Source organism: Scyliorhinus canicula, chromosome 9 (assembly GCF_902713615.1).
Source record: "Scyliorhinus canicula chromosome 9, sScyCan1.1, whole genome shotgun sequence".
Taxonomy (NCBI): Eukaryota; Metazoa; Chordata; class Chondrichthyes; order Carcharhiniformes; family Scyliorhinidae; genus Scyliorhinus; species Scyliorhinus canicula.
This window is the reverse complement of record NC_052154.1, coordinates 65,597,580-65,617,274: the sequence shown is the minus strand read 5'-3', so window position 1 is coordinate 65,617,274 and position 19,695 is coordinate 65,597,580. Positions and strand designations below refer to the sequence as shown.

General features: G+C 43.7%; 1 protein-coding gene across 1 annotated transcript in view; it reads right to left on the bottom strand.

The window, feature by feature from the left end:
* edc4 (enhancer of mRNA decapping 4) overlaps positions 1-19,695 on the bottom strand; it is a 145,215-nt gene that overhangs the window by 61,877 nt on the left and 63,643 nt on the right. Inside the window, 3 exon segments of the mRNA XM_038805995.1 lie at positions 1,824-1,925; positions 8,180-8,637; positions 13,487-13,640. Of these exon segments, the coding sequence (XP_038661923.1) occupies positions 1,824-1,925; positions 8,180-8,637; positions 13,487-13,640 (714 nt within the window).

Sequence of the window (19,695 nt, the reverse complement as noted above, 5' to 3'; positions counted from 1 at the left end):
AGAGAGAAATGGTAAGCGGAGTTGGGAATGGAGATCAATTGGGGAGTATGGAGTGAGGCACTGCGAAGGGTAAACTGGACTTCCTCTGTGCAAGGATGAGCCCGATACAGTTTAAGGTGGTGCACAGGGTGCTATGACTCGGGCGAGGAGGAGTGGATTCTTTCAGGATGTAGCAGGTGAGTGTGAGGGGTGTGGGCAGGGGCTAGCAAATCACGTGGACATGTTTTGGGGTTGCGAAAAATTGGGAAGATTCTGGACAGGAGTGTTCGCAGTCTTAGCAGGATAGTGGGGAGGTGGAGGACCCGGACCCTTTGTGGCAAATTTGGGGTTTCAGAGAAGCCGGAGTTCATGGAGAGGAGGAAGGCCGATGTCGTGGCCTTCGCCTCTCTGATTGCACAGTGGCGAATTCTGCTGGACTGGCGGTCGGCATAACCACCGGGGGGGGTAGCGGCTTGGTTGGGCGACCTGAACGAATTCCTGCGATCAGAGAAGATAAAGTATGAGTTAAGGGGCTCTTCAGCGGTGTTTGAGGAAGGTGGGGGATGTTTGTGACCGCGTTTGAGGGACTGTTCGTCACGGGGGAGGGGAGGATGAAAAAGAGGGAAACATCTGTTTGCTGTAACGAGTTTTGATACACGTTTGTAATAAAATAAATTTTAAAAAATAAAATAAAGAAAATTAATCTAAATTTCAAGGGCATGCATCATGTTTTATTAATACCTCCTTCCCGCACCATCATAATCTTTTTAACCAGAAGCATAGTCACTCCATTTTAATAGCTATTCCATTTTTGCTAATTACAGGCTATTACAATATAGCTGGAGCCCATCATTTCAATTAGGTACCCCTGAATTAATGAAATTTCTATGAGCTACTTTCCTCAGTCAGGTCTTCAGAACAAACATTAAATGCAAGTCACTTCCACTCCAGCACTCATCAATTAACTTTCCTGATCAAGGGCAGCACAGTGGCGCAGTGGGTCAGCCCTGCTGCCTCACGGCGCCGAGGGTCCCAGGTTCAATCCCGGCTCTGGGTCACTGTCCGTGTGGAGTTTGCACATTCTCCCCATGTCTGCGTGGGTTTTCACCCCCACAACCCAAAGATGTGCAGGGTAGGTGGATTGGCCGCGCTAAATTGCCCCTTAATTGGAAAAAAAAAAAAATTGGGTACTCTAAATTTAAAAAAAAAAAAAAAAACTTTCCTGATCAAGCAATAGCCTGTGCTTCTCTGTCCATCCGTCCCCTCCACTCCCTCAATGCCACATATTAATATTTTTTTTTTTTTTTTTTTAAATTAGAGTACCCAATTATTTTTTCCAATAAGGGGCAAATTTAGCGTGGCCAATCTACCTATCCTGCACATCTTTGGGTTGTGGGGGTGAAACCCACGCAGACACGGGGAGAATGTGCAAACTAAACACGGACAGTGACCCAGGGCCGGGATTCGAACCCGGGTCCTCAGCGCCGTAGGCAGCAATGCTAACCACTGTGCCACCGTGCTGCCCCTCCACATATTAATATTGACAAACTTGATTAGAACGCAGCAACTGAGGGGGGGTTCAGATGGAGGGAATTGTCTATTTAATGTATATTTTCTTTTTGTATAATGATAACAGCCATCTAGTTTTGTTAAATACTTTTCGTTTATTTTTTCTGTTATGTAAAAATTCTGGTTGAAAAATGCTTCAATAAAAATAATTTAAAATAAAAACTACTAGCAGGACCGATACTTAAACCAGTTCTTTATGGATTACAAAGTATGGATTTTACTCACTAGTAGGCCATATAATATTTGCACTGATTCGTAACATAGCTCTGCATTACCTCTGTTCAGCACTGGCATCCTGGCTATCATGCTGGTGTAATTGGTATGGATGCCTGTGAAAGGTGGAGTTCTTATGCTTCTCCTGCATATCCTCTCTTGAGCTTAAAAACAAAGCAATAGCAAACTGAAACCTCTGGAAGGGCAGATATTTCAGCAATCAAAAGCAGACCGTCATATTGAGGCATTAGTTCAGATTTATTCGAAGAAATTAAGGACTTTAACCCTGACAAAAATCAAAACAGCACGTTAGAAAGTTTGAATGTGCTTGTTTTATTTGCTTAAAAATCAGAATGTATCCTTCAACCACAGGATCTAATAAGTTTACTTACGTGGCTGAAAAGGAAAGTGCATAGTTTTGATGTGAAAGACCGGTTTCATTCTATTGTACAGATTTTGTGAATTGGAATCAATACTGGGCCACATTTCTCCTGCAGTCATGAATGAAGAGACAAGATGCTACTTCATTTCCTACTTGCGAAACGTAACAGGTTGAAACAGACAAAAAGACAAACTATTGAATTCACGATGGCAGGAACAAGGGGTGAGATTCTCAGTTGGCTGATGCATAGGTTCCGATGCTAAATTTACAGCGGGTGCCCTATTGTGCTGCCAAATCGCTATTCTCCGCAACCTTGACAGCGACGCCAATGCGGTCCAGAACGCACATACAGTAGACACTGTTTGCATATAACTAGCAGGCCTGACCCGATATTCTCTGGGGTCCCCTTGATGCTCCACCTTGAATGGGCCGAGCTCCCGATGGCACGATTCATTTGTGCTTTTAAAAATCGTAAACCTGGCATCGTGGCTGATGAGGAGAGAGGGCGTACGGAAAGTGTCCAATATTGCCATAGTTTGCTGACAGTTGTGCCGCTGCCCAGGCGGGAGCTTCTGCCAGGGACCAGAGGGAGTAGCGGGGGTTGGCCAGGAAGTGAGCTGTGAGGTCATTGCTGCCGCTGGTAGCTCACTGCAAACTTAGGGCCACAGGTCATACTGATGTCCCCCCAGGCCACCCTCCTAGGTGCCTTCTGACCCCAGCTGACCCATCAACTGTATGGGCAAGTTCCAGCACAACCAGTTCCACCTTGTTGGCTGGGATGAGTGTGTGGGGGGATTGTAACGTATATATGTGGCTGCAGCTTGTCAGCGTCTTTGGTATCAATCAAGGACCTAACAAATCATGCACCGTTTTTCATCTGAATCGATTGTGTTCGACGTGGCGCTAGCCCCTCCAGTCGCTGAATCGATCCAGGTTCAACGCCAGTTTTGCTGTCATGAAAGTCCATGAAGGTGGAAGCACGGTGGCGCAGTGGTTAGTATTGCTGCATCACGGTGCTGAGGCCCCAGGCTCGATCCCGGCTCCGGGTCACTGCACATGTGGAGTTTGCACATTCACCCCATGTTTACGTGGGTTTCGCTCCCACAACCCAAAGATGTGCCAAGTTGGTGGATTGGCTATGCTAAATTGCCCCTTAGTTGTAAAAAAATTAATTGGGTACTCCAAATTTATTTTAAAAGATTAAAGACCATGGGCGTGATTCTCCGCTCCCCACGCCGTGGGAGAGAACCACGGGAGGGCCAAGCGAATCACACCACGCCAAAATGGCACCCCCCCGCGATTCTCCAACCTAACCCCTTCCCCCCCCTCAAAATGGCGTGTCGCGTTTTGCGAATCGCCACCGGCGATTCTCCGGCCCGGATGGGTCCGAGCGGCCTGACGACCCCGACCGGTTCACGCCGGCGGCAACCCACACCTGGTCGCTGCCGACGTGAACATCGCGCGACAGGCAAGTGTGGGGCCTGTGGAGAGCGGAAAGAGATCGAGCACCACGGGCGTGCTCGTGAGGTGACTGGCCCGCGATCAGTGACGCAATCTTTCCCCTCACAATCCCGCAAGATCAAGCCGCCACGCCTTGCGGGGGCAGCGGAGGGGAAGACGGCAACCGCGCTATGCGCGGGTTGGAGCCGGCCAACCTGCGCATGCGCGGCTGACGTCACTTAGGCACTGCCGGCCGCGTCGTTCTCGGCACGCCGCTTTGGCGCAAGCGCCAAGGCCCGGCGCCCGAGATTCACGCAACGCCCCCCCCCTCCCCCCCGGGTTCACTCCAGCGTCGGCCGTGCGGAGAATCGCGCTCCTATGAATTCTGCGCAAGCGTCAACATTTAATCTTAGAAACTAAGAATCATAAACTCTACAGTGCAGGAGGCACCTCCAGCCCAGCCCACACCTCCAGCCCAGCCCCGTAACCCCGCACCCCCACCTAACCGTTGGCACATTACGGGGCAATCTAGTATGAACCAATTCCACCTAACCTGCACATCTTTGGACTGTGGGAGGAAACTGGAGCACCTGGAAGAAACCACGACATTGTCCCAAGCCGGGAATCAAACCTGGGCCCCTGGCGCTGTGAAGCAACAGTGCTAGCCACAATCCCACCCACAGTCTTTACTGAGTCTAAAGACTTCCATATGCCATCCAATCATTGTCAATTATAATGAACACACCATGGTCTTTATCTTCATAATGTGCATATAATTCAGCTGGATTATTGTGCATATAAATGCCTTTAATGTTAAAAAAAATCCAACTGCACTTTGGAAAAGAAAAGAGATACCAAGCTAAAGGACAAGAGTAAAAAGGGTAACCAAAAACTTTATCAGAGAGTGCTTTAGGGAGTGTCTTAAAGTAGAAGAGGGAGGTGCAGCTTTGGGAAATTTAGAGTAGTACCTAGAAGGATCAATGATCCTCAATGGGAGGGAGAGGAGATTGGCCGGGGGGGGGGGGGTTCATTGACAGAGGAACAGATAATACAAGGGAAGGGAGAGAGTTGTTCAGTTGAAAGTATTATAGTCCAGAAAGTCAACTGGTGAAGGATACACCTGGAACTTATGTTTACAAACCTTTATAAGCACACTGTTATGGATTACAAGCCAGCACCTCTTAATCCAACAATATATTTAAATCAGTTTATTTATAGGGCCACAAGTTACTGTCCATTAACTGCCTACAATTAATCAAAATTAACATACAATTATCAGGAAGAAGTTACAGAGCTAGGATATATGGAGGGTTTAAAACTCAAGGATAAGATTTCAAATGTGAGGTGTTGAGAGTCTAGAGCACAATGCAGATCAGCAAGTGCAGCAGGGATGGATGAGCAGGACTTGGTCGACAAGAGGGCCTTGACAACAGAGTTTACAATAAGCTGAAATTGACAAAGGGGTAGAGATCAGTCAAGACGGCATTTAAGTAATCAAATCTGGAGATGACAATGGCATCAGTGGCAAATAGTCTGAGTTGCGGCAGAAGTAGGTGATGGAACAGAGATGAAAGCAGGCAGTCTGTGATGGAAAGGTTTTGAATTTGGAAGCTCGAGTTGCAGGCAACATATTTTAAGCACCTTGGAGACGTAGTCATCAGGAACTGAGTTCAAGATGGGTTTTTCGAGGATTCACTGAAGGATGCGTGCACATTAAAGACTAGAGTGGAACGAAACTGGGAGCTGGTTTGGCTCAGCAGCTTCAGAATAAATGGTCTTTACCTTAAAGGTGAAGGAAATCACAGCATTTGCTGTTAAAGGTGGTGAAGGTGGAAGAGTTACGGATGGCAGGTTTAAACTGATGTGCTGTCGTAAAAATGGAGTCTGGTAATGGTTCCCCTTCAAGTAGGGCAGAAATTAAAAGCCAGAGAAGGCCATTGGGCCCTCGAGCCTGTTCCGCCATTTGTTACGATCATTGCTGATCTAATTATGCCATCAAATCCATTCTCCTACCTGTCCCTCATAACACTTGACTCCTTTGTCGATCAAGAATCTATCTCACTCAGCCTTGAACACATTCAATGACTGTGGACTTTCTCCCAGGGTCTGCGTAAGTTTACAGCCCGTGCTCCGTTTCCTCCCACAGTCCAAAGATGTACAGGTTAGGTGGATTGGCCATGTTAAATTGCCCCAAAAGGTTAGGTGGAGTTATTGGGTTATGGGGATAGGTTGGGGGTGTGGGCCTAGGGAGGGTGCTCTTTCAGAGAGTTTGTGTAGGCTCAATGGGCGGAATGGCATCCTTTTGCACTGTAGTGATTCTATGATCCAGCCTCCACTGTACCTTTCGGAAGAAAATTCCATACAGTAACAAACCTTAAAATAAATTCACCGTATCTCAGTTTTAAGTGGGAGACTCTTAATTTTTTTTAAACTGTGTCCCTTAATTCTAGACTCCCCATAAGGGAAAATATCCTCAGTGAATCCACCTTGTCAAGTCTCCTCTGGATCTTATGTTTCAATAAAATTACCACACATTCTTCTAAGCTCCAATGGGTAACGGCCTAATGTCAACCTTTTCTCATAAGTTAATGCGTTTATCTCAGGAATAATGTTGAGTGAACCTTCTCATGCAGTTATATTCTTTTTTTAGGTAAGAAGTATAAACTGTGGACTGCTCCAGATGTGGCCTATCAAGGCTCTGCACAGCTGTAGCAACAGATTCCCCCTTATGTTCTATTCTCCTTACAATAAACACCAACATTCCATTTACCTTCCTAATCATTTGCTGGACCTGAGAACTAACATCTTATGATTCAGATACTAATGACTTCTAAATAATTATTAGTTGCTTAATCTGCAAGTTTGGTAGTATTGCAGGAGACGTCATTAAATTCAATAAAGAAATTTCTACAAATTAGTTATTTGGTAATCCTTTGGCTACACCCTGCCACAAAGGTCCAAGTTGGAAAAAAAGGTGCACCTTCAGAAATGGTGGAAGTTCAGTTATGACAACTGATAAAGCATCGTGAAGAATTCCTTAAAGCACAAAATGGCCAGTTTTTTTTTGAAGGACATGGTATTATTTAAAATTGACAAATCAAAATTTTAGTGGAGCTACATTAATATGCACATTTTCGGTTAGAAATCAATCCTTGCAATATTACTTCATCAATTATCTACTCCAATCAGCAAACTAATTTGAAACCAACTTTGTTATTTTTTTTAAAAAGATTAAATTTAACCTCCCACTAACAAATAGCTTGAAAATTTGCTATCAATTCAAACTCATTCTGATTATGTGAACATCAATTATTGTCACAAGTAGGCTTCAATGAAGTTACTGTGAAAAGTCCCTAGTCGCCACATTCCGACGCCTGTATGTGTTCAATTTTTGCTCAAATAATGGGAAGTGAGAGAATGCTGGGGAAAGAATTAAGTTATACAGGAAGCAATAAAACAAATCAAAATATGAAGCAAAGAAACAATATTCTTTACCATAGGATAACTTGCTGAAAGATACATTATGACATATAATTTTGTGCACTATCTTAAAAGGCCAAACACGAACAATAATAAAAGCAAAATACTGAGGATACTGGAAATGAAATCAGAAAATGCTAGATAAATTCAGGTCTGGCAGCATCAGTGGAGAGAGAGAAACAGTTTTCATTTCGAGTCCAAATGAACAATAAATTTTGTTCAAATTCTGTAGCATCTTGCAAGATGGAGATTAGAGCAAAAAAAAGAGAAAAATCGCAGCTGCTCAACCAGTATGTATGCAAAAGGAGGCAATTAACATTTGGGGTCGAGATCATTTTTCACCCAAATCTGTCCTTTTCGGTACTGCTCTGTCTGTGTATTTCCAGCATGTTCCATAACCATATCAAACTTAGAGTACAGAGTTTATTTTTTTTTAAATCACAAACAGCTCAAGTTGCAGGTTCCTTGGTATACCATTGCTGAAATGACCAGTTACTTCAGTCCTAAACCAGCACAATCAATAAGATGCACCAACATGCTGTTGCATAACAGTTTAAGAGTGTTCAGCATTCATTTAACCTGAAGAAAACACACACCAAAAAACAAATGTAAAGTCTCCTCGGAGAGATAACACTTTATGCAGCCACAACCCCAATTAAGCACAAGTTATAGCTTCATGTTCAGAATTTTAATATAGTGATAAAGATAACCAATCATTTTTCCTCGATAGTGCTGAGGGTAGGGGCACGAGAATGAAGATGATTACTCGCGCCTTATATCTTGGGTGACTCTCTCCTAATCCAAGCAAGGTTGCAAGAAATACAAACTAAGGAGAAAGCAGAAGTCAACACCTGCCCCAATCCAACAATTTAAATAATTGTTACACATGGTCTAGTAGCTTTTACGGAGTTGGGCTGGGGACACCAGAGCGCAGATTGCTTTTCCAGTCCCATCAAAGGAATGTTACACAGCGCGAACAAAAGAATCAGCAAGATAGCAGAGGAAAAGGAGGAAAAAATTCAAGAATTAAGCACAATAGACCAGATTTACTTTCTTTAAAAATAGCTAACAAATTAATTGACCCGTTGTATCTTTAATACAAATGTTTGGACATACCTCTCATTGATGCTGTTCCGAGTTTCTCGGGTAATGTCAGGGGCTGCTGGCCAAGGTTGGCTGGCGACATTGTCCACTGCTGCATTATCCTGAGATAAGACAGTTTCTAAGAGCGATGGAGTACTCAACCGCTCCACCTCCACCTGAGGCATATCTAGAGAGTGATGGCTATGTTCTGAGTTAGGTCTACTTCTTGGAGATAACAGATGCAATGCTGAGGCAGCAGAGGCCATGCTATCCAAATGCTGGGTAGGTTCCAGGATCTCTGTGGATAACACAGCACCTGAAAATGCACGCTGAAGGGTCTCTGAGGCAATTTCAGGAATATCCTGCGACAATGCCGTGGAGGCCGAGGAGATCACATCAGGGGAACGTTCACGTGTTGGAGAACTTTGAGGCACACAGAGGGGGTCCACAGACTGAAGCTCCAAAGGCAGTGATGAGTTAGCACCAGTAACCTGACCAGGGGAGAGGGAAGAAAAAAAGATTTATTCCAACTAAAAACCAAATCTTAATTTAGTGCTATTCTACTTCTAATTAATCAGAGTAACTTCCTGTGAAACCTTGCATGCCACAAAACTGCAGGTTTACGTCCAATTATAAGATGTGGGCACCACTGGCTGGGTCAGCATTTATTGCCCATCCGTAATTTCCTTTGAACTGAGTGGCATTTCAGAAGGCATTTATGAATTAACTATATTGCTGTGGATCTGGAGTCACATGTAGGCCAGACCAATAAGGATGGCAAATGTCTTTCCCCGACGGACATTAGGGAACCAGATGGGTTTTTATAACAATTGACAACGGTTTCATGATCATTAGACTTTTAATTGCAGATTTGTCCTGAACTTAAATTTCACCATCTCCCATGGTGGGCTTCAAACGCAGGTCCCCAAAGCATTCCCCTGGGTTACTAGTCCAGTGGCAATGCCACCACTCCACCATAGCCATGCAGTAAACAAGGAAGTGCTGCATTGTCAGAAGTGTCATCCTTCAGATAATATATTAAGATGAGGCATCATCTGCCAATTCAGATGATAACATGGCGTAGTCAACAATCAAAGATATTTTTCAAAACCTTGGCCAACATTTCTCATTTAACAAATGCCACCAAAAAGATCCAGCTCAGTGCTGCTTGTGCATATAATGGCTGTTCACTTTTTCCTACATATTTCATTGCACATGAAGCGCCAAGCCACTTTAGATGCAAGTCCTAGACTTGTGGGCAGCAGTGAACGGCCCTTGTTGCTGACTTTCAAAAAAGCTGCTCACAAAGATTTAGCAGGCTCTGGGGCATCAATTTCTCCATTACATCATCAGATGCTGGTGCCTTCTAGTGTGGATCTCTAGGATCCAGCAATAGTGAAGTCACCAAGCAGCCTGAGCAGCCAGATTGAAGAATTCTCAACAACAGCAAAGCAGAAAATAATAAGCACCGATTACCTTTTATTTTCTAATTATTTTATAGAGAATAAAATAATGACTGGGACATAGAGAATTAATATAGAAGTTGAAATATTAAACTCACAAAACAGATTTTTAAAATGTTGGAATTATGCAGTGGAGGAAATTTATTTTCAGGACTAGACAGATTGATCATCAGTAATTATGACTTATACACTGTTATACATGAACAAAAATATTACTGCATTCCTCAACAGTTAACTTCTAACTGAAAGCTAACATGCAATTAGCAAACAATTAGGAATGCAAATAGTATGTTGGCCTTTACGGCAAGAGGACTTTTGTACAGGAATAAACAATTCTTAGTGCAATGGGCGGCACAGTAGGACAGTTGCTGGTACAGCGCCAGGGACCCCAGTTCGATTCCCAGCTTTGCTCACTGTCTTGTGTGCAGTGTGCACGTTCTCCCAGTGTCTGCGTGGGATTCCTCCGGATGCTCCAGTTTCCTCCCACAAGTCCCAAAGACGTGCTTGTTAGGTGAATTGGACATTCTGAATTCTCCCTTAGTGTACCCAAACAGGTGCCGGAGTGTGGCGACTAGGGGATTTTCACAGTAACTTCATTGCAGTATTAATGTAAGCCTACTTGTGACAATAATAAAGATTATTATAATAACTGTATACAGCCTTGGTGAGACCATACCTGGAGTATTGCATACCATTTTCATTTCTTTACTTCAGGAAGGAAATACTTGCCATTGGGGTAGTGCAACAAAGGTTTACGAGACTGATCCTGGGATGGCAGAATTGTCCGATTAGGAGAGATTGAGGAGACTGAGCTCATTCTCTAGACTTTAGAAGAATGAGGAACAGCCTCATTGAAGCATACAAAATTCTTACAGATCTCAACAAGATAGATGCAGGGGGCACAGTCTCAGATTAAGAGATAGGCATATAGGACTGAGATATAGAGGCATTTCTTCACTCACCGATTAATAGATGTTTGGAATTCTCTATTCCAGGGGACTGTGGAGGCTCAGTCATAGAGTATATAGAGTATATAGGAATCAATAGGAGTTCTAGATATTTATGTTATCAAGGAACGTGGGGATAGTGTGGGAAAATGACGTTAAAGGTAGAAGATCAGCCACAACCTAGTTCATGGTTTTTCAAACTCAGGATTGCGGGTGGGTCATGAACGGGTGTCGGGAGGGGCGCAGAGCATTCGGTTGTGGCCGCGGGAAGACGATCCCAATAGACGCGACTTTCCATTAGAATTGACAGCCGCAGGCAGTCACCGATTGTTGCGGCATTTCAGGGGGCGGGGCGGTGTGAGTCTGGGCTGTGTACAGGTCACCATGCATGCCCGGGAGGCAGGGACAGAGGCTGAAGGGTACCCATATGGGCACACAATGCCAATAGTGGTGACCCCAGCTTGGGGTTTCGCTCTGGTGCTCGCCCTCTGCGTGGTCGGCATATCCCCCACCACCATTCGACTGTATGCGACGTGTGGCTCCGTGGTCAAGCTCCACTTGCACTCCCACAACATGAAGTACTGGTCGGGAAGTGGTCAGCAGTCTGACTGCACGGTGAAAGGGAAGCCAGGCCAGGTTTGTTGGTGAGGAATGCTGATCAAACTAGGCCAGTCAATACTGCTGACACATATTAACACAGGAGGAAACCTACAGTCATCATTTGTGCCCCCAATCTCTGGAATCCAGGAAGTAAGTGCATTTGGTGAGAATGGAGCTGGATAGTGCAGTGCAGTTGAACCATAAGAAATATTGTATGTGTTTGCAAGTTACTTCATCTCGTCAAAAGTCGTAGTTTGTAAAATAAACATAAGATAGTACTTTTTTCTATACTTGTTTAAATTTCTAAAGAAATGGGAATATACTTAAAACAAAGTTTGTGCGTAAATGTAAGGATGCATATGTTCAACTGAAATGGTTTTCATTTTCAGTAGTAAAATGCCATAAACTTGGAAAGATCAGATATTGGAAATAAAGTTTCAAAGTAAAATAAGGTCGGCCACCTGAATATGAATGATGCAGTCATTCCGCCAGAGGCAGCGACAAAGAGGTCACACGTCCAGCACATACACTGGCGCCATTGTGGTATTGTGTGAAGCAAATAATGGCATGATGGGAAAACTAGTCAAGTCTTCTTGGTACAATTGAATTTAACCTAAGGCACAGATACAAAATATTTGTCATGAACCTAGAAGCAGTCTCAATAAATAACAAGCTGAACAACTGTCTCTTCCTGTATGTAAACAAGTTTGTCCAGTTCTTAAAACAAAGACAAGATAATGATATGAGACTCCAGTCCCCTAAAGGTCAGCAAGGTGACACCATTGTAACGATTATTACTTATGTTTTACTTTCGATCAAATTCCTGACCAAGTTGTATTCATGTTATCTTGATCCTATAATGTATAAAAATCATCTTATTCTTCTGTGAGATCGCAGACTTGGGATGGACTCAGCAGTTTGTATTTGACTGCCTTCCGACTTCAAAAGTCTCAGCCATTTACTGCTAGCAGTCAGTTCTAATTCGGAAATAAAGTTCAGTTTTGCTTACCTAATGAATCATGTTTGTATTTCTCTATCACAGTCAAGACGCGGGGAAAATATAAAATACAACACCATGTGCCTTGTACGTCCATGCTTTGGCACAAAATCATGTAGGAGAGATTCCTCCATTTTGTGGCTGCCAGCAAGCAAGCAAGCAAGCAACCGGACTGTGTTAAGAACTGAAGATGGATTATTTTGTAATAAGGAAGAGACAACTCGAGGCACAAACAGGCCAGGATCTCACAATTGAATATGCTGGAGAGAGCTTCTCAGTAGTGTCCACGGGAGGACAAAAAAGTGGGTCCTGGGGAAAAAAGTTTGAGAAACACTGAACTAGTTGAATGGCAGAGCAGCCCGAAGGGCCGAATCGCCTACTCCTTCGATGTTCCTATATTCAGTGTTTTAAATAGGAATGTTTACCCTTGATTTCTATCAGGACAATGTACAGGCATCAAGCTAATTGCTGTGACTCAGCTACACACTTCGATGATTATTATTTCTAACATGCATTTAAAAATGGAGCTAATACGATGATACTTTACATTTTTTGCAGCAAACCACTCCAGGTACGTTCTCTCTTCACCTTTGTACTAGTACCAGTATGTCAGTTTGCCAAGTTGTGCGTCGCATTTTCTCCGATACCAGAGTGCATGTTTTAACATTTTAAAAAATTAATTCATGGAATGTGGGCTTCGCTGGCTGGAGCACCCCTAATTGTACTTTCGAAGTTGGTGATGAGCTGCCTTCTTGAACTGTTGCAGTTCCTGAGGCGTAGGTACGCACATAGTACTGCTAGGGGGAAGAGTTCCATCCAGCATTTTGACTCAGGAACAGCAATACATTTCCAAGTCGGATGATCAGTGACTTGGAAGGGGAACCTCCAGTTGGTGCTGTTCCCAGGTATCTGCTGCCCTTCTTCCAGATGGTACAGCTGCAGGTTTGGAAGCTGCTGCCTAAGGAACCTTGGTGAGTTCCTGCAGTGCATCTTGTAGATGATACACACTGCTGCCACTTTTCGTCAGTGGTAGAGGGAATGAATGTTTTTTCTCGAAGGGGTACGAATCAAGCAGGTTGCTTTGTCCTGGAGGGTGTTGAGTTTGAATGTTGTTGGAACTGCACCATCCAGGTAAGTGGAGAGTATTCCATCGCACTCCTGACTTGTGCCATGTAGATGGTGGATAGACTTTGGGGAATCAGGTGACATATTCGCAGGATTTGTAGTTTCTGAACTACTCTTATAGACACAGTACATATATAGTTAGTCCACTTCAATACATGACAAACACACTTTTAAAAAAAAAAGACACCTCCTTTTGTAATGGACATACCTGAAGAGGTTTTGGGGGCAGTTGGTCGGAGAGCCCTGGGATGAGCTGTACAGAGTTATTTCTCGGACTAGCTTGGACAGTGCTGTTCGTGGTACTACTGAGAGAGACATTTTCCAATGTCATCTTTGGGCTTAGACACAGATCTTCAGCAGGTCTAAAAAAAAAACAAAAAGCACAAAGATTCTGGTGAGCGACAATGTAACTGCCGAAGCATATTCCAAAAATCTTGTTTGCATGTTCAAAATCATTTTTGTCACATTCCTAATTTTAAAACGTGTATAATTACAAAAAATTTGCTTGCGATCTCAAGCATGGCATTCATATCTGAAGTTACCTTGATATTTTCAGCCTGATTTTCTCAAGTTTCATACTCAAATCATCAATAATTGAAAACTAATGCAGGGTGTGTATAAATCAAACTTGACAAAAGTTGTCATTTAAGGACATACAAAAACAAAAAGTCAGCAAAGTTTATCCATAAAAAGTGGAAAGAAATCTAATTACTATCTTTTTGAAAATCCTTAGCCACTTTCTTGGTCTTCCATGTAAGTTACGCACATTAGATACGATTTTAATAAGATAACAAAAAATGTTTAAAAGAAAATTTAACTTCCCATACAATAACAATTTGTTTGTGAACTGCCAAGGCTTTTCATCGGAGTCCTGTGCTGAATTAAGTAATAAGAGTCTACGGTTCTTGCAACCTCCAAATTATCAGCATAAGCTAAAGAGATAACAAATTGCAGAGCTCAAAATGGACCAATGCCTCCCATCTTTTCATAAGCTTCATTCTAATAGAACATTTCCAAGAATTAAAGCCTCCAGTGAACAGCTGAGTGTAATTAATTTTTTCTTTAAATATAAATCAAGGTAAAAGCATGAAATATTAATTCCCCTCCCCCAAAGTAACTCAATGGCCTAGACTTAACAGTCAGAGTACAGGAGTGAGATAGAGAACCTAGTGTCGTGGTGTAACAACAACAATCTATCCCTCAATGTCAGCAAAACTAAAGAGCTGGTTATTGACTTAGGCAAAGTATCATACACACCCCTGTCTGCATCAGTGGTGCCGAGGTGGATATGGTTGTCAGCTTCTAATTCTTAGGTGTGCACATCACCAACAAACTGTCCTGGTCCACCCATGTCAACCCTACGACCAAGAAAGCACAACAGCGCCTATACTTTCTCAGGAAACAGGAAATTCAGCATGTCCACATTGACTCTTACCAATTTTTACAGATGACCACAGAAAGCATCCTATCTGGCTGCATCACAGCCTGGTTTGGCAACTTCTTTGCTCAAGACCGTGAGAAACTAGAGTCATGAACACAGTCCAGTCCATCACGCAAATCCGTCCCCCATCCATTGACACTGTCTTCACCCCCCCCCTCCAAACCCCTGCCTTGGGTAAGCGGGCCGCATAATCAAAGACCCCTCCCACTCGGGGTATTCACTCTTCCAACTGCTTCCATCAGGCAGGAGATACAAAGGTCCGAGAACATGCACAAACAGATTCAAAAACAGCTTCTTACCCGCTGTTACCAGACTCTTAATGACCCTCATATGGACTGTCCTTATCTCCTCAAACATCTTCTCTGAGTAGTACTGTATTCCTGTATCCTTCACCCGATGCATGTGTCTATTTATTTACGTTGTGTATTGATGTATACCCTATGTTTTTTTCATGAAATGATCTGTCTGGACAATACTTTTCACTATACCTTGGTACACGTGACAATGAAACAAATCCAATCCAAGTCAACGGTAAAGGTATGGCACCCAATGCTGACTCTGAAAAAAGCTGCCCACAATGGTCGAGTGAGCTCTGTGGTATGTAATTTCACCTCTTTCTACCTTAATTTCTGATCTAGTGATGTCAGCAAGGAGTCAATCACATTGTAGAATTTCAGACAGGAAACCAGAAAATAACAAGTACCAATGTCCGTAATGTTTTTATTTTACAGAGAGAAAGAACGATTGGGACATACACATGGTATTACGGTAGAAGCTGAAATATTAAAATATTCAAAAAAGGAAAATCTGGAGAAGCCAGAGGGTGAAATTTGACATTTAATAGTTTCCAGGGTCAGAGTGGTTGTTCAACAGTAATTATGATGTATAATGTTTAGTGCTAAAAACGCAATATACCTCATTGAAAAAGACTTAACATTAACAAAAGTGGAAAATCATGTCAGTGATTTCCAAGATTTCCATCTTCGAGGAATTCAACAGCACACCCTCTGGAGTAGCGGGGAATCACTGACAGCGAGTTCTCGATTTCTGCGTTTAACTGCATCACTATTCACCGAGTAATGATGGCAAATGCTGAGTAATGATACCATCATTACAACTGCAAAACCTGGACCACAGAAACATTAGACCAAATCTTCCGCAAGATCAAAAAAGGCATGGTGGCACAGTGGTTAGCACTGCTGCCTCACAGCACCAGGAACCCAGGTTCAATTCCAGCTTTGGGTGACGGTGTGGAGTTTGCACATTCTCCCTGTGTCTTGATACATTTTTTAATGTAATCATTTCTGAACTTTTATGCACTTAGTGTAAAAACGTTGTCCTCTATACAGATGGGAACTACGATAAAAATAACTACTGCACCTATATTACAAAGAGATTATCCAAGTGGAATTTGCAAGGGTACATATTAATCTATACAATCAATCTGCAGTTGCCAAGACACTTCATTTATCTCAAGAAAGCAATCGATAAACACTTCCATCACTCTCTCTAGGGAGATAGCTTACAAATTTAATTTCAAATACTTTGTGGTGGAGATTTGAACCCTTCCTTCTAGTAAATTCTCTTTCTAACGTGATGATAGGGCAGCACGGTGGCACAGTGGTTAGCATTGCTGCCTCACGGCGCCGAGGTCCCAGGTTCGATCCCGGCTCTGGGTCACTTTCCGTGTGGAGTTTGCATATTCTCCCTGTGATTGCATGGGTTTCGCCCCCACAACCCAAATATGTGCAAGATAGGTGGATTGGCCATGCTAAATTGCCCCTTAATTGGAAAAAATGAATTGGACTGCCGTGAGCCACTGGAAATCTAAAAGTACTGTTAGCATTTGGCGACTCCAAATAAACAGAAAACTTCAGGAATTGCGTATTTTTATTGTTGCAATCATAGATGTAATATATTTGGATAGATACAAGGCATTTGGATTTCCAAAAGCCCTTCAAAAAGGTACCACAGAGTGGATTCATCCATGATTAGTGAAAGCAAATGGAGAAGGAAGTTGAAGAACTGATTGCAGGCTAGCGACAGAATGGTGAATGAAGGTGGTAGCGCCTAAGGTGAGCTACCCAGATTGGCAATGGTAGGAAGTGGTATTCCACCAAGATTGGTGCTGAAACCATCGAGGAAGTCAAACAAGTACAAAATGACATTAATAAGCTTGCAAAATGGTTGTGTTATCCTTAAATTAATTTTTATATAGATAACTGTGAAGTATGACATTGTGGTACAAAGAGGCCACGTACTGCTTGGATAATACAAGTCTAAATGGGGTAAAAGAGTAAAGGAATTCAGGACACAGATACGCAAACCACTAAAATACTGATAAATTAATTGAGCCATAATTCTTTTTAAAAAGCAACCTAAGCATTGGGGTTCACTTCTAGAGGGACCGAGTTGAAAAGCAGAGAATCGACTTAATTTTGTACTGAACTTTAGTCACACTTGGATTACTGTACACAGTTCTGGTCTTCATACTATAAAAGGTTAGCAAGGCACTGGAGAAGGTGGAAATAAAATTCAAGGATAAGATTAGAACTGAGAGGGTATAGCTATCAGAAAAAGGTTGAACAGACTGGTGTTCTTGGAAAAGGTTGAGGCGCTACCTAATAGAGATTTTCAATCTTATGAAATGCAATGGTCACATTCAGTAATTTAGATATTGACAAATAAATGTGCAGCACTACAGGTAGAAAAATGGTTTGAGCAAGCTCATTTCTATGAACAATTTAAACTGCTTCATCTCAAAAGATTCTGCCATCTACTGGTCAGAAGTTTAGCATACAGTATTCACCTTTCTAACATGTTTTAAACAACCGTTTCATTATTATTCTTGGGTGTGGGCAGTATGGTGGCGCAGGTTAGCACTGTTGCCTCATGGCGCCGAGGTCCCAGGTTCCATCCCGGATCTAGGTCACTGTCCATGTGGAGTTTGCACATTCTCCCAGTGTTTGCGTGGGCTTTGTCCCCACAACCCAGACGTGAAGGGTAGGTGGATTGGCCATGCTAAATTGCCCCTTAATTGGCAAAAATGAATTGGGTATTCAGTATAAAAAAATAAAACTAAAAAAAAATTATTCTTTGGGTGAGAATGTCACCGGTAAGGCCAGCCAGCATTTATTGCCCATCCCTAATTTCCCTCGAGAAGGTGACGGTGAACCACCATCTTGAACCACTGCAGTCCATGTGGTGTAGGTACATCCAAAGTGCTGTTGGGGAGTATGGTTCAGGATTTTGACCTTGCAACAGTGAAGGAATGGCAGTATATTGCCAAGTCAGGATCACGATAGTGTGTAACATCGAAGGGAATGTGGTTTTCCCATGCATCTGCTGCACTTGGGTACATTTCATGCGTTTGAAAGGTTGTCAAAGCTGCTTTGGAAAATTGCTGCAGTGCAACCTGCAGATGTTACATATTGTTGCCACTGGTGGCTGGATTGAGTGTTTTAAGGTGGTGGACGGGGTGCTAAACCATGTGGACAGGCTTTGGGAAGTTGTTTGTCACAGGAAAATTATCAGCCTTTGATCTGTCCTTTTAGTCACAGTATTTTTTATACATATTAAGTTTCTGGTCATTGATAAACTCCAGTAGAATAATGATGGGGGATTCAGCGATGGTAATGTCATGGGGTGATAGTTAGATTCTTTCGTTAGAGATGGGATGGCCTAAACATGTTGCAAAAGTTTTGCTTGCCACATTTCATCCCAAACCTGTAAGTTGTCCCCAGTCTTGCTGCATGTAAGCATGGACTGCTCCAGTCTCTGAGGTCTTGCAAGTGTTACTGAACACTGCAATCATCTGCGAATATCCCCATTTCTGACCTTATGATGGGGGAAAAAGTCCATAAGACGTAAGAAGCAGATGTAAGCCACTTGGCCCATTGAGTCCACTCCACAGCTGACTCAATACAATCCTCAACTCCACCTTCCCAGTCTATCCCCATACTCCCAGATTCCTTCACTGATTAAACATCTGTCTATCTCAGCATTGATGTGGCAGATGGAGATGGTTGATCTTTAACACAATCCTGAAGAGTTCCTGCAGTGATGTCCCAGGAGCGCGAGCGAGAGCGAGAGAGCGAGAGAGAGAGAGAGAGCGCGAGAGAGAAAGCGCGAGAGAGAAAGCGCGAGAGAGAGAGCGCGAGAGAGAGAGAGCGCGAGAGAGAGAGAGCGCGAGAGAGAGAGCGCGCGAGCGAGAGAGAGAGAGAGAGAGCGCGCGCGCGAGAGAGAGAAAGAGAGAGAGAAAGATAGAGAGAGAGAGCGCGAGCGAGAGAGAGAGAGCGCGCGAGAGAGAACACGCGAGAGAGAGCGCGCGAGAGAGAGAGCGCGCGCGAGAGAGAGAGCGCGCGAGAGGGAGAGAGAGCGCGCGAGAGGGAGAGCGCAAGAGAGCGAGAGCGCGCGGAGAGAGAGAGAGCGCGCGCGGAGAGAGAGAGCGAGAGAGAGAGCGCGCGGAGAGAGAGCGCGAGAGAGAGCGCGCGGAGAGAGCGCGAGAGAGAGCGCGCGGAGAGAGAGAGCGAGAGAGCGCACGGAGAGAGAGAGCGAGAGAGCGCGCGGAGAGAGAGCGAGAGAGAGAGAGAGAGAGAGAGAGAGAGAGAGAGAGAGAGAGAGAGAGCGCGCGCGAGAGAGAGCGCGTGCGAGAGAGCGCGTGCGAGAGAGAGAGAGAGAGCGAGAGAGAGAGAGCGAGAGAGAGAGAGCGAGAGCGCGAGAGAGAGAGCGCGAGAGCGCGAGAGAGAGCGAGAGAGAGAGAGAGAGCGCGAGAGCGAGAGCAAACAAAACGAGAGGTGCTCCCAAGGAAACATAAAAGATTCTGAGGGGGTTTGACAGGGCAGATGCCGAGAGTTTGTTCCCACTGATTAGAAAAGTTTAGAACTCAGGGCATAGTCTCAGGATACAGGAGCAATTATTTAAAACTCAGAGGAGAAAGATTTTTGTTACTCAAAAAGTTGTGAATATTCAGAATT